We start from the raw sequence: 15,643 nt of genomic DNA on the forward strand, positions 1-15,643 counted from the left end.
GCATTTGTCCAAACATTTTGTGTCATAAAAGAGAGAATAGAAATCACTCTAGAAAAAAGAAATACTTCCATTTGCTTGAGCTACTTTTCCATCCCTGAGGCTGCTTGTGGTGGCAGCCAGAAAGCAGCAGCAGGTGCAGCAGCCTTGTCTGCAGGCTCTGCAGGGCTGCCTCAGGGCTCAGCCATGGCAGGGCAGCTGCCCTCCTGTAATTGTGTCCAGCCCCAGCCTGGAGCCAGAGGCAGAGAATTTAACTCTGCTGGGTCTGTCACGACACTTGAAGGAGGTTCCAGTGCCTCACCCGTGCTGGAGGTGAGGCCTCACAGCTGCCCCAGCACCTGCAGCCTTTCAAGTGCCTGCAGCCTGGGGAAGGAGCTTTTGATGTTTTGACTCCTGTTTTATACACACACACACATGGAATTTAGCTTCTCCCTTTAGAACAGACATCTTCAGAAAGTGTTATCCCCAGAGGGCTCAGGGGAGGTGATGGTTTAACCCAGCAGCTTGGGCAGGTTTGCAGGCTTGTTTGAACTTAGAGCTCTGCTGCACAAGCTCAGAGTGTTGGGTAGCTGAAGCCACCACAGTAAAAATCACAGCCCTTCCTCAGCTGGCTGCTCAGGTCCTTCCTGGCCCAGGGGAGCCAGGGAAGCACAGCTGAGGCACAGCAGCACCTGCTCCAGTGGGATTGCTCTGGAGGCAGCTGCAAAGGAAGGGCCTTGGAGCAGAGGCAGCACTGGGACAGCTCAGGGCCATCCCAGGCACCCTCAGCCTGGAGGGATCCATGGGCTGGTGTGAGCCAAGGGCAGGGCCTGGCACTTGGTGGTGTTGAACCTCATTCCCCTGTGGATCCAGCCTGTCCCAGTCCCTGTGCAGAGCCTTCCTGCCCTCCTGCTGCTCAGCACTCCTTGCTGCCCCTGTGCAGTCCATCAGTGATGATGTCAGGCAGGGCTGGCCCCAGCACTGAGCCCTGGGGACAGCACAGTGACCTGATGCCACCTGGGTGCAGCAGCATCCCCACCCTCCCGGGGCCCTGCCCAGCCAGGATTAACCCAGCCACAAGAGCCAGTGCCCAGCCCTGGGCTGGCAGCTTTTCCAGGAGAGGGCTGTGGGAGAGGGTGGCCAAGGCTTTGCTGGGGTGCAGGGAGCCACAGCCTTGCCCTGATCCCCGGGTGGGCACAGGAGCTCAGGGGGCTCAGGCAGCCCCTGCCCTTCACGAGGCCCTGCAGGCTGGGCTGAGCCCGTGGCTGTCCTGCATGTGCTGGGTAGTGGCACCTGCCCTGTGACCTGCCCTGGCACTGAGGCCAGGCTCTCCAGCCTCTACTCCCATGGATTTTGCTTCTAGCTCTCCTTGTGGAGGGGTGTCACATCTGCCAATTTACAGCCCAGACCTTGCCAGGACTGGGGTGTGGAGGATGATGGAAGGGGGCCTGGGGAGCCTTCACTGGCTCCCACAGCAACAGTGGCTGCTGGATCCCCCCTGCCCCATGGACTGCTGTGTGTCCAAGTGCTGTAGCAGCTCACTGAGCATTTCCACTCCTTTCTGCTCCCCATCCCTGTCTCAGGAGCTGTGAACCCAGAGAACTGGCCTTGCCATTATTCACTGAGGCAGAGAGGGCAGGAAGTGCCTCAGCCTTCTCCTCATCCTTTGTCACTGTGCTTCCTCCTGCATCCTTCTCAGCCATCCTGTTGTTGCTGATGTATTTATAGAAACTTTTTTTTTTGGCTTTTACAGCAGTAGCCAAATAAAATTCCAGTTAAGCTTTAGCCCTGCATTACCCTGATACCCTTGGATTCCTTCTGAGTTACCTGCTCCTTTTCCCCTGAGTTCCAGCCAAAGCTCCTGTTCAGCCAGGCTGCTCTCCTTCCTTGCTGGCACTTTTTTCACCATCTGGCATCATCTGCTCCTGTGCCTTTAAAATTTCCTTCTTGGAAGCACATCCAGCCTTCCTGAACTCCTTTGCCTTCCATGTTGCCTCTCAACCTTTTCAGTGAGAGGAGGCTTTAATTCATCAGCCCTCCTCCACCTGCTCTTGCTTTCAGACAATTCCTGCATCCCATAGAGGCAAAGCAGACAAGTCTTCATCCCAATGCTGATTTCCAAACTATAAATATCTTTTCCTCTGCAGCAAGGAGGGTCCTTAGACTGGATGGAGCCAAACCTTCCAAGGGAACACACCCTTGTCTTGTGTGTTTTGTTTTTATTTGGTTTTTCTTCTTCCCCAGAACGGGGCTTCTCTTCCCATGTTAGGGGACTCCTCCCAGATGAGGAAATGCCTTCTCTGAAAAGTCCTCAGTGCATCCCTGACTACATCACCAAATGTTCAGATGTGTTCTTACCTCAAGGGAGCTGCCAGGAAAGATTATTTTCCACTGGGCCATAATTACCTGCTGCTGCTTCCAACTGGCCAAAAAAAGAACACCAGGAGAGGCTTCAGTAACTTTGGGATTTAACTGAGCAGGCACAAGGAGTGGTAGATAAACCAGCTGGCAGGCTTGAGGGAGCGACTCAGCTTCATTTTCCCCTTTGTTCATGGGTCTTTGCACCTGCCCCTGAGCTTTAATAAATGTTTCACAGAGCCCCAGGAACCACAAACTTATTCTGAGTGGTTCCCAAAGCTGCTGAGGCACTCTTACCCAGGACCATTATTTTCTTCTCAGAGGGGTGTCTCTGAATCATAAAGAAATGCAGCTGCTCCAGTATCCTCACCTGAAGGGCAAAGTTTCAAAGTTTTTTGGGGTTTGGGGGAATTTTTCCCCATTGTTAAAACAAACAAACAAACAAACAAAACCACCAAAACAAAAAACCCCAAAACCACAAAAACAAACTATGTTGAAGGTTTGACTTTAAAAGAAAATACATAAAATCCTTTGCTTGACCACTGAGTCAGGGAGCAGCTCCAGTTCCCAGAGCCTGTGCTACAGCCAGGCAGGGCCTCTGCTGAGCTGCTGCCCCAGGTTTGTCCAAGGTCCCACACACAGCAGTGTCACCCTGTCCCCCTCCAACCTGGCCCAGCTCAGCCCCTGTCCCGTGCCCCAGCAGCCACCTGAGCATGGACCCTGCACTGTGCACAAGGGAGGGGCTCTCTCACCTCACCCACTGCAGAGTCCTCCTGCTCTGTTTGCTCTCAGCCCCTGTGGAGCTCAGAGGCACCTGGAAGTGCAGCTCAGCAGTGCCTTTCATCCCACTGAGCAGTGAATCCAGCAGCACATCCCTCCTTCCTCTCCCTTTCCTGCTTTGCAAATGGAAGGAGTTCCTGGAAAAGCATCTGGGCACAGGGCTGGGGCAGCCAGGGGAAGTTTCACCCAGACACCAGTCAGAGCTGGGCATGACTGCTTCAGTGGTGGCTGCTGAACATCACATTTCTCCTCCTGAGGTGATGCCCAGAACCACATCCCTGCTCTCCCAGTAATGCACTGAGCCTGGGGAGGTCCCATGTCCTTGTTCAGCCCAGGAGGGGTTCAGGAGCTCAGTGCAGCTGTGGCAGCAGCTGTGAGCATCCTCCCAGAGCCTGGAGCCCCAGCACAGAGCCTGGAGCCCCAGCACAGAGAGAGCCTGGAGCCCCAGCACAGAGCCCAGAGCCCCAGCACAGAGCCCTGGATGCCCAGCACAGAGCCTGGAGCCCCAGCACAGAGAGAGCCTGGAGCCCCAGCACAGACAGAGCCTGGAGCCCCAGCACAGAGCCCTGAGCCCCAGCACAGACAGAGCCCTGGAGCCCCAGCACAGACAGAGCCTGGAGCCCCAGCACAGAGCCCTGGATGCCCAGCACAGACAGAGCCTGGAGCCCCAGCACAGACAGAGCCCAGAGCCCCAGCACAGAGCCTGGAGCCCCAGCACAGAGCCTGGAGCCCCAGCACAGACAGAGCCTGGAGCCCCAGCACAGACAGAGCCTGGAGCCCCAGCCCCTCTGGGCACAGCCCACTGGTGCAGCTGTCACTGTGTCCCCTCTCACTGCTGGCCGGGGCTGCCGTGCGAGTCCCTTCCCTGCCTGGTTCAGAGCTCTCTGTTAGCACAGGATTGCTCATTTCCTCACAGGGCTGGGGAGGTCAGCTTCACCCTCAAATGTTCCTGATGGGTTTTTTCCCATAATTTCAAAGGAAATTCGTAACTCCCTGAGATTCTGTTGTTGTCAGCATCAGAATATGGTGTAACTTCTTTATCTGTTATCTGCGTGCTTATCCATTCCCACAAGGAAGGGCAAGGGCTGCATTTTCCAGCTGGGAAACAAGGGCAGTGACATGAAACCAAGGAAAAAGAGCAGAGATGAGCCAGACCTTTGGTTTTCCAGGCTTATGGAGTAATCCTGAATCACCCTTCCTCTCCCACCACCACACCTGCCCCTTTGGTAGCACTCCCTTGGCAGCCCAGGGGAAAATGCAGCAGCCTGGAAGCTCAGACTCATGTGCCAGGAGCTGTTCATACTCTGATTAATGAAGATAAGTCACCCATTGTGCTGATGCTCAGAGGGTGGAATGACACCAGAAGGAAAACAGTGTCCCTAAAGCTGGTGTGGCAGGAGGGGAGACTCCTTCTTCATTCTTCTATTAGGAAACAGTTGTCAGCACATTTCTATTTCCAATATCCAGCCCTGCACAAGAGCAGAGGATCCACAGGGTCTTCGGGCTTCACAACACAAACTTCATTACTGTGGAACATTTCCTGCCTCCTAAATGGATTTTAGTGTGCCTGATCAGGTTTAATTTTTATTTATGGCATGAGTTTTCCAGTGAGCTCAAGGCCAGGAAATGGGCACTGTGTGCAATTCCTGGTGCATCCTGTAACAAACCTGTGCTGAGAGCAGAGATTTTCTCTGCAGTTTGTCACCCTGCAGCAAGAGTGAGGACCAAAATCTGCTCTGATTTTATATTAGCTAAGAATCACAGCCAGTAATAAACCCCTGGTTTTCATGGGTGTGGGAGTTGGGAATAATAAACTTGGTTTATTTACCCCTTTTGTGCAAATCAGTAGCAAAGGGAGGGTTAGGCTGTGTAAGTCCTGCTGCTGTGTCCATCTTCCTCCTGGAAAAGGAATCCTGCCCCAGGAGGGGTGAGGAATGGTGTCTGCTGGCAACAGCTCAGCTGGAGTCCCAGAGAGGAGGGGACTGAAGCTGTGTCTTCCTCCAGGAAAGCTCCCATCACCACTGGAAAAGCTGCTCAGAGCAGAGACAACAACAGCCAAAGCTGCCTCTGAGCTCCCTCTCCTGCCTTGCTGATCTTCACTTCCACCACCCCAGGAGAAAACTCCCAGCAACTTGTGGCAATTCCATTTGGGAATAACACAGCAAAGCCCAAAGCTCCCTCCAGGTGGCTTCTCCAAGCCTCACTGACACATCCAAGTCTTGCTTCCCAGCAGAGTTTCTGATCTTTAGTTCACCATGAGCAGACAGATGTCTGTGCATATGTATATAATATATACAGTGTAAATAATTTAAATATTGAAAAAAATACCACCCCCAAAACAGTTAAGGGGTAAATACAGCAAAGTTTTCAAGCTCTTGGGCTGCTGCCTGACTCGTTCTGAGCAGCAAACATCACTCCACTTTATCCCCTGCACAACAGAAACTTTCTTCCTGCAGGTAAATGTCAAAGAACAAATAAACATTAGCAATAGCTAAATGTCTTCCTCCTTTTTAAGTGTCCCAAGCATTTTTTTATTTGCCTGGATCCAGGTAACAGAGGGAAGGAAGGAGGGAGGGAGGGAGGGAGAGAGGCTTTTTGCAGAACACTGTTTGCTCTTCTAACAGGGATCATAAACACAAAGTGTTTTAAGGGCACAATCACACCCCAACAATAATAACTTAAAAGCAAAGTTTATAGTTCAAACAATGCAAGTAAATATTTTGACATTTGCTCATTTGTTTGATTCCTGCTCAAATAGTTTCCTGTTCCCAGTAGACTGGGATTTCCTTAGGAGTAGCTGGAAAAAACCCTATTTATAGTGGACCTCTGAGAAGAGACAGCAAAGTGTCACCTCAGAGGAGCACTTCCCACAGGGCACAAGAGTGCATGGCTGAGGAAAAGCTCAAAGAAAGGAAAAAATGGGGGATAAATGGATGTATTTATCAGGGGGTGACAGCTGGCTCGTGGCATCATCATGGATGGACTGATTTTGGAAACCTCCCCTGAGCCTGGTGAGGATACACAGTGCCTGAGCTCCTCACAGCCCATCCTGCTGCCCTGCCAAGCACAGTGACTGCCCTGCTGGAACAGCCAAAGGAAAAATGCTGAGAGCTCAAGGAAAGCAGGCAGACTCCACAACAGAGGAGGTTTTCTAAGCCTGAATTTACATAGAATTGTGTGTGCCGTGGCACACGTGCACAGATGTGCTTTATATTTGTATCTACAAAACAGAAACAGCCCAAGAGCTTTCTTATGCTGAAGGCCTGGGGAGTTGAGATTACAGCAAGTCTGCAAACTCAGCAATTCATGAAAAAAGATTTATAGCTTTTTTTATCACATTATATCATTGTGGGTAGAGAAAGATGCCCCATACCATCAGTTGGAGTTCAAGGTGCTGCCTCTGGGTCAAATTCCAATTTCAGAGCTTCCCAGACACCCTGGCTCCATCCTAGAGCAAGGGCCAACACAGCACCTCAGCTCCAACAGGCTTCCAAGTGATGCTCCATAAATCATGGAATGGTTTGGGCTGGAAGGGACCTCAAAGCTCATCCAGTTCCACTCCCTTCCACCTGGCCAGGCTGCTCAGAGCCCTCACAGGAGCCTGGGCTGGCCCAGACCCTGCCAGGTCATGTGAACACATTCAGGTTCCTCAGGTGGTCACTAACCTGTCCCCCATGACAGGAAGGATTTCATTCCCCCAAGTTCCTGGCTGGAGCTTTGAGAGATGTGGGAAGAGAAGCTAACATCAAAAACTGAGGCACAATTGGTGAGTACAAACCTACACAAACAAAAGCACACTTTGTACAAACCTTTGCACAGCACACTTTGTCTGCCAGCTCAAGGAGCCTCACATCAGTGAAGACAACTCCAATGCCAGGGCCTGACTTTCACCCAAATTCCTTCCACAGAATGATAAGATAACAGAAATCTTTATGCAATCAAAGCCATGAGACAGATTCTCCTTCATCTACACATGTTCTCCCAGACTTAACCCCTTGCTTGCAGGGTTGGGAGCACTGCTCAGAAATGCTCTTTGCAAGGGCACCTTCAACAGCATCCTGTGGGAAAGGCTCCCAGGGAACATCCAACAGTGCCACTGGCTGGATTTGGGGGGACTTCCCCAGTGCCCAGACACACCTGTGGGTCACTGCACTGCAGGGAAAGAGAAGCAATGACATTCAACATAATTTCAGTAATTCAAATAAACATCTTATCTTTACCCATAATCTGGGTAAAGCAGCAATATTCATAGGTGACAGACACTGATCAAAACAGAGGCAAAACAAAATTCCCCATTCTGCATCAATCCCAGGCTGCTCACCCAACAATTTTAACCAAACACCCTCTAAAGGAAGGCAAAGTTTTCTGAAGACATGAGAGGGAGCCATGCAATCCCTGCAGCAAGAACTGCCTGGGGATCAGGTGGTGAAACTGCTGTGCCAGAGCAGGACCAGCACCCTGCTCATCTCCAGCCACAGCAGGAGATCTGGTGGCAGCACAGGGGAAGCTGAGAATAAAGGGGATGCAAACTGGGGATTTTCTGTGTACCGTGGAATGCTTTGGGTTGGAAGGGAAGGGACTTCTAAAAGTCACCCAGTTCATGAGCAGGGAGAGCTTCAAACACATCAGGTTGAAATCTTGCCTGTTTCCAGGGATGGATCCACCACCTCTCTGGGAAATCTGTGCCAGTGTCTCATCATCTTCACTGTAAGAATTTTCTTTCTTATATCTAATTTAGGTCAACCCTCTTTTAGTTTACAACAATCACTCCTTGTCCTACTGCAACAGGCCCTGCTGAAAGGTTTCTCCCTGTACATTCAACCCTGATTATTTCACTCACAATGATCTTTGAGGTTCTTACTTGGCACAACACTAGAATAATTAATTTTAAAATTAAACTTCAGAAGGTGTCACTGAACTGGTTTTCAATTTCAGTCTGAAGTCAGGAAAATCCCCAGCTAACCCTAAACTATCTTTAGTAAATAATTGTATAAAAACATTTCCATTGATCCCAATGCCATCCAAGGCATTGGACTGATACATATAAAACAGAGCTAATATTTTATTTTTATGCAGTTACCTAATCTGGATAAATTAAATGCTTTTGAAACTAAGCAAGATGCTGAGAAAAGGAAGCCGACCCTAGTCTGAAGCACAATTAGATGCTTAATTTGCTATTAGGAATTGGTAGGCATTGTTTTTGAGGAAGTGGAGACTGACAGGGGATATGGTCATGCTGGTGTAGGAGATGTTCCTGGAGGAGCTCAGAGTTACAAACCTGATTAATGAACATTTCCATGAATTTCATGTGGAAAGAAAACTATATGAAAAAATGACATGAGACTAAAATCAAAGACCTGGAATTCCTGTCCAAACCACAGCCCAGAATACATCACAAACCCTTCAAAACATCATTTCCAAAGAACAAAGTGGATGTCAAGAGGCAGACACTGACTCTAAATTACAACACTTTATTGCAGCATTGGCAAAGGTCAGATTTCTGAAGCTGGTGAAGATCGGGCGGCATTTCTGTATGAAATGTTACAATTTTACAAGTCTCTCTTCCTACATGCAGAAACCAAAACCAGTGGTAAAAAGGATTTTAAAAGAGCTAGAAAAAAGAATTAGTAACATACAGATGGGCTCTTGAACTCAATGAACTACCTCTACCTGAAAGCAAACAAAACCCTACGCTAATAAATAACAGATTGTCAGAAACAGACCAAGAAACCTCATTTCTACTTAGAAAAAAATAAAAATTCTACTTGTTTCCAGACTTAAATCTTTTTTTTTTTAACTTTTTGTTTGTTTCAATAGACACAGAGGCTTATCAACCCATGAAGATCAACAAAATATTTGGATCCACTCCTTGACATCCTCCTGTTATGCTGACTGGCACGTTTTGGTTTTCAATGATACATACAATGGGCTCAACTATATCCCTGTCCTTAGGCTGGTGTCAGGCTGATCCAAGCAGTACGAGTCAACACCCCGTGTTCATCAACTTCACTTTCTATTTTAAACCTTAACAGACATTTTTACCTCCTTGGCTCTTCAGTTTTGCACCCCTCCCCACCCCCTTTCTGGCACATCTGGCAGCAAAAGGCTCTTCCTTAACCAAGAACATTCTGGCTGAGGAGTGTTTGAGAAGTTATCCTACTCGGCAGGGTTTTCTTCCGCGTTTTGCTGTTCGCTCTATGTGTTTGTACCGCAGATCTGCAGCCCCCAAAGAACATCCTTCCAACACACCAAGTGCTCGAGTGGGAGACAAGGTAACTGTGGCGAGTTCAGAGCTTTATTTCCCTGCAGGCTGAGCTGCCAGAGGCCTCTCCCCTGGCAGTGCCAGCGGCCCAACTCCGGCTGCTCCGCCCAGCTGCTCGCAGGTCAAGTTCCCCATCACGCTCGTTCCTTCTGCTCCTGTGAGAAGAATGAACCCTCGAGGCGGTTCCCGTAACAAAAAGCTTTTTTTGGAGGGGTGGGGGGGGAGAGGGGAGGCTGCTCTTCGTGCCCCACGGCCCCAGCCTGTCCCAGGTTTCGGTTCTGAACGCTCTAGGCTGACATGCTGAGATGTGTCCACTGCTCTCGTTTCATCGCTGGAGGACTCCACAACACCAGAGATACAGGACCTAATGAAATGACACTGGCGGCTGGATCAACGTCTCCTGAGGGAAGAGCACAGACAGGAACCACATCAGCCTCATCTGAGGGGCCCCAACAGCAGCTGCCACTCATGCTGATTCTTTTTTACCCTCAAAGTCACATATTGCTCTTTTCTGCACAACCATTTCACCAGACAAAAGCAGGGGGATAATCTGCATGTGATAGGTGAGTAATGCAATGATTGACTCTCACAATTAACAGACAAATGTCATGGATACAGGTTAAGAAAAGTTTTACAGATTTATAGTTATGTTGTACCCCTCACATGGGGGTCACCAGGCTTGTCACTATGGAACACCTGACCTCCAATCAGGGTTTGAGGAAGAGATCTCCACCCCTGGACAGAGAAGAAGGGGTTGATGGACAGAACTTTGGGAGGGGTTAAAGGGTTAAAAAAGGAAAAATTCCATTGTGAAGGGGCCGAGCACATGGCAAGGAAAATCCTTTGCTCCCTTTTTTCTCTATTCAGTCTTCTGTTGTATTTTTGATAAGGTTTAATAAACCTTCCCAAACTATGAAAAGTGAGCTGTTTCTCATGTGCACCTTATCATCACAGATGAGATGCTGAACTACTGAAGCACAGTTGTGAATCTGCTGAAAAAAAAGTTATTGTGAATAGTTTTCATCTTTCTGTGCAGTTTCTTAATGCTTAGAAGTTCTGCAGAAATGTTACAAATGGCTTTCTAGAGGCAAACAATTGGTTAGAACCTTTCTTAGAGTCAATTGGTGCATTTAAATCTTCCACCGTCCCTTGTTCAAGAAACACATCCCAAAATGTGACCAAAAGTCACATTTAATTCTCTTAAGAACATGCAAATAGCAGAATGACATTGAAGAATGACAGCAGTTTGTAGGCAGGGGATTCAACAAGACCAGGCAATGCAGCAGTAAAGGCCACCCCAGTGTCACTGACTTCAGCACAATGCAGTTACTGCATCTGGGCTCCTTTTAGCTGATTTTAGGCTGCAAATTAAAATTAATAATAGACATCAAAATAAAACTTCAACATTTACAATTCCAAGAAAGTTCCAGGGCTATACATGGAGATTTTTTTACCATGCAAGCACAACAGTTCATGTTTCTTTACAGCAGTGCATAATCTTCCAGTGTTTGTTCAACAGTCATTTGATCTAAACCTGGCTTTTACTGAAGATCTTGCAAGAAAAATGCTACAGATATGTAATCTGGACATAGCAACTTCTGCACCTCTTGCACCAGATGAAGCTTTCACACTAATTCTGGATTTGTATGCATTGCTTTGTTCTATTATCCAGTATTTGTTTATATAAAAATGCTGTGTTGTTTTGCCAGGAAGTCCTGAGCTGGTGCATCATTAGACCTCACTGCAGCACTGCTTTTATTATTTGGTTTTAACCACCTGTGAGTGTTACATAATGTAATATCCCAATTCTTTGTGGCACACTCAGCATCAGAACACTGGCTGTGTGCTTTCAGTAGAAAAGAACTTTGATTTTTATTTATTTAGTAGACTGACATCTCCCTTGCAGAAGGTCACAGCTGAGGGCAGACATCACTGAATTGCAGGATCATGCTTTTAACTCTCCATCTCCTCTTAGAAAAATAATTCTACTGCAGCCACCAGTGCACATCTGCTGGTGGCAGATCCTGTGTCAGGGGATCACAGCAATGTGCTGTGCCAAAAATAGCAGCAGGAGTTTTTCCCAATCCAGGTATTTCACATTTGTGTCCAAGCCAGTAAACTTGATGCAAACCTGTATATGGCAAGGCCAAACTCAGCACACAGATGTAATTAAAACCATCTTGAGCTCTGTGTGTAAAAGGAATCAGTTCTTGGCAGTGTCTTCCCACAGTCCCTTCCTGCCACTGCCACATGGTTAGTTTGTATGAAATTCACAGTCAGCTTCTCAGTGCCTGCTGTGACAGGAAACACACAGAACCTCTGCCACAAACCAGGGCTGGGGCACAAAGCTGGCAGCCAGGAAAACACCCAGAAAATCACACCACAGGCTATGGAATAACCACAGAGCCATGGCACAGGTGAAGCTGGGAGAGCTCACTCAGCAGGACAACTTCACAGCTTAAACTGAGCAGTGCCCAGCAGAGTATCAATAACCAGCTCCTTTCTGCATGTGCTGACATCACAAGATCACCAAAATCTCTCTATTTCTTGACATGTGAGACCTCTGAAGTTGGATTTCACACTTATCCCTAATCCCCTCATGTCCTCCAATCCACAACACTGCATTTCTGCAGTGCTGCATTTCTTCACAAATCTCCTCACAAACTTCCAGCTCCAGACAACTCCTCTCCCAGTTCACTCTGCTTTGCTTTTCTCAACTAATCTCAGCTTCCATGCTCTTTGTTCTCTCTCCCCTAATCACCCAAAACCACAAACAAGAAACAGAAAACACCAAGGTGCCCATTAAAAACCTTTCACATCTGCCTTATCACATTCCATACTGTGAACATCAAAAGTCAAATAAACCACACAAGCTGGACTCCCTTAACTAAGAGAATATTAACTTCTGTGAGTTATTTTATATTCTTATCTATACATCAAAAATAAAATGCTCTGACAAAGTGAAATCAAAGTCAGTGTGTACAGTGGGTTGGAAAGTTTTTGGAGCTGCAGGGATTTTTGGTAGGTACCTGTTGTTATTATTTATATTGAAAGAACCTTTTCAAACACAGGAGTCTTTCTAACTGAGCATGGCTTATAAATACAATTTTGCCTTCCATTCCCTCTGAACTGAACTGTGATCAGGGGTCTGGGTTAGACTCTCACCCTGCTTGTAGAGCTCAGCATTCACCATCCTGCCAAGGCAGGCACCTGAGGCTTTGCTGTTCTTTTCTGCTCAGCTCCAGTGCAGTCCAGAAGGAGCTGCAGGATTTGGAGCCTCCCTTCCATATTCCTCCCTTTGCTTCCATCCCATGAAACAGCTGAAAATTTGGGGGTTGGAATTTCTTGGCTGTTTTTGAAAGGCTTATCTCAGTAATAAGAGAATTCAAAGCTTCATAAAGCAGAACTGTCAATGCACCAAGTTCATGACAGGTGATGTATGAATTGTGTTGCTCCAGCAGCTGAAACAGGAAATCATGTTAAATTCACATTTCTCCTTATTATCCAAACTCTGATTTTTCAGCATTAATGCAATATTCTTTATGATGAGAATATTTAGCTAATAAAATCCCAGCATCCTGTTATTACTGTAATGCTTCATTTTTCTTTATTAAATGGGTTAAAGAGAAATAAGAGTCAGATGTAAACAGGAGACCTGAGATCACCATTTAACTTGAATATGATTTGGTTTGCCAGCCTGTACCTGCATCCCTAGGGGAGCTTTGGACACAGGCAGGCCCTATACTATGTTTTGAAAACAGCAACAAATTTTGAAGCTACTTCTTTTAATAAGGAGAAGTTTAACAAGATAAAATCCTTGGTAAGGCCCTGCTTCTCAACAGAAGAATTACAGGGAGAAATTTGACTTTCTTGGTAATCAATGTTTTTAAAATTATTTTATATAATGTGGTTATTTTCATTTCACTTTTAAAACCAAGCCATTTAATGGATTTCAATCCTCTTAAACAAAGGAAAACACTTTATATTTTAGGAAGCTGTTCCTAATGGTACCAGTCAATTTTTATGATAATCCCATCACCAAAAAAAATTACTTTAGTAAATTTTGTGTTTCTTGAAGATAGTAATTTAATAGCCTTAAAGCCAAAGGCCTCTCTCACCACACAAATGCTACAGAACCAGAGGCAAGAGAGAAAATTGTTTTCTTCCTAGTGCTGCTGAAGCAAATCAAGGAACTCTACTTTTCATGGAGTCACAGTAAATTATCTTTAAGACCAGCCAGCCTTAAATGTACAAGTTCCAGAAAGAATCTCCTCCCTACAGCACCAGCAGGTCTCAAAACCTGAGGCAATACAAGCAGGCAATTCCAAACAAACAGAAAAAAACTCCAATTTTTGATCCAGCATTTTGCACATGTTAAATAATAATAAATGTGACAAAGCTTGCAAATCTCACTGCATTTACTTTAGTACAGAACAAGGACATTAACAGAGGAGAAAAAGTAAAAACTGCAGAAGATTTATCTTTTTTTAAAAAACATATAGAGGGCAAATTGCTTAGTGAGATCCAGGTGTTTGAGGCCAAAACCATGGAAGAACCCAATGCTCCCTTCATTAATCTCTGAAATGAACTGCTACAATAGGTACATTTGGATTTAACTTCCTAAAAAGTGTTTGAAACACAGTGCTTAGGGCATGTCCTACAACACAAAAGCAAAGGTAAAAACAACAAATCAATTTTTCTACTCTCAGCACTGCCTGAAATGCAAGAAAGGCCTCATTCCTACCTCAGCTATCAGAACCTGTCACACTGTACATTACAGTGCAATCAACCAGATTTATTTGCTTAGATTATCCTTAACCTCAAGAATTTTAAAATAATAAGTTGCATACCTTAAAGAAAGCAGCAAATTATTACTGCCAGTAAGACTGAGTGATTTTGCAAGAAAATAACATTTCAGTTTGGTTCATGTACAAAGAACCAGCAACAACACAACAGAATGTCCTCATGGAAGTGACAACATCTGTGTTACACCATTGGTTCCACCAGGCAGGAATGTGAAACCTTCTCTACACAGATATTAAAATCTACATCTCAGTTCCTATCTGCTCAGGGAGACCCTCCAGTACCCCCAGAATTTACAGGGTAACTTTTTAACAAAGCATAAGGGGGTCTGTGTGAGAATGCAGTGCAACATTTAAGGTCAGAAGACAATTTTCAATATATCCTACAAATCAGAGGCTCTAAGAATGTAGGCAACAACCTGTGCCAGTGGGAAGCCATTGGTGGACCCACAGTCTCCCAGAAATAAATGGAGTTAGGAAAAGTACCAGTTCCTTATGCAGGCTGAGATGGCTCAACTGATGCATGACTGCCAGGCAGAGCACTGCAGTACGAACAGATAAAATGAACCTGCTCAACAAATAAAATAAACCTGCTCAACAAATAAAATATACCTGCTCAACAAATAAAATATACCTGCTCAACAAATAAAATATACCTGCTCAAACAAACTTCCTGCTCTCTGTTCCAAGCAGCTTATGATTAAAAGGAACAAAGAGGAAACTCCATAATAGAAAACTACATCAGAACTGCAAGTGCATGGCACTTGAATAAGCAAACACCACTCAAACTGTTTGCAGGATAACATCTGACCTACTTGAGTCGAGTCCTAAATTATGTTGTCCCTACAACGTCACAATATACAAAGTTTTCTAAAGAAAATAATTTAAATGAAATGTACAGATATCACATGTACTGGTCTGGCTGCTGTATTTAAAGAATAACTGCAGCAGGCAGCTCATGCCTGAAAGAGCAGAATGCTGCAGCTGTTAATGAAACACCTGCAAATATTGTGGCAATTCAGTGTACCTGAACACTTTGTATTCCTACAACAGCATTAGGTCACAGTGATATGAAAAAGCTAAATGGAAAGCACTGCTCATTTTAGTGAGTTTCATCTGGTTCATTAAAAAAAATATTTCTTTTAAACTGCATTTTTTTTTAATTGTTTTTTTGTACAAGCAGTGTCTGTATGAGGTCTCAATGGAGTGAATGATCACCAGGACATTATCAAATGATCATAAATATGTACCATGAAGAGGCTGGAAATGCTACTGGAACACAGAAATAGTACATTACATTAACTTATTTGCAGTTTACAAAGACATCAGAAGGTAAAATGTCTCTTCCCAGCTGTTGCTCCTATCAATCCACCTTCCAAATGAACTTGCAAAGAAAACAGAAACTTGAAAGCAAGTCTGCATTTCACCAAAACTCTGTCTATTCAAATGTGTGCTGCAGGGCTAA

At 45.9% G+C, this 15,643-nt stretch overlaps 1 protein-coding gene across 1 annotated transcript in view; it reads right to left on the reverse strand.

Annotated features, from left to right (window-relative positions):
• Positions 1 to 8,564: 8,564 nt before the first annotated feature.
• The window catches only part of UPF2 (UPF2 regulator of nonsense mediated mRNA decay), a 54,064-nt gene continuing 46,985 nt past the window's right edge, over positions 8,565 to 15,643 (reverse strand). Inside the window, exon 22 of the mRNA XM_063153724.1 lies at positions 8,565 to 9,776. Within this exon, the coding sequence (XP_063009794.1) occupies positions 9,767 to 9,776 (10 nt within the window). The 3' untranslated portion in view covers positions 8,565 to 9,766. The remainder of the gene's footprint in view (positions 9,777 to 15,643) is intronic.

This window comes from Melospiza melodia, chromosome 4 (genome assembly GCF_035770615.1).
Source record: "Melospiza melodia melodia isolate bMelMel2 chromosome 4, bMelMel2.pri, whole genome shotgun sequence".
Taxonomy (NCBI): domain Eukaryota; kingdom Metazoa; phylum Chordata; class Aves; order Passeriformes; family Passerellidae; genus Melospiza; species Melospiza melodia.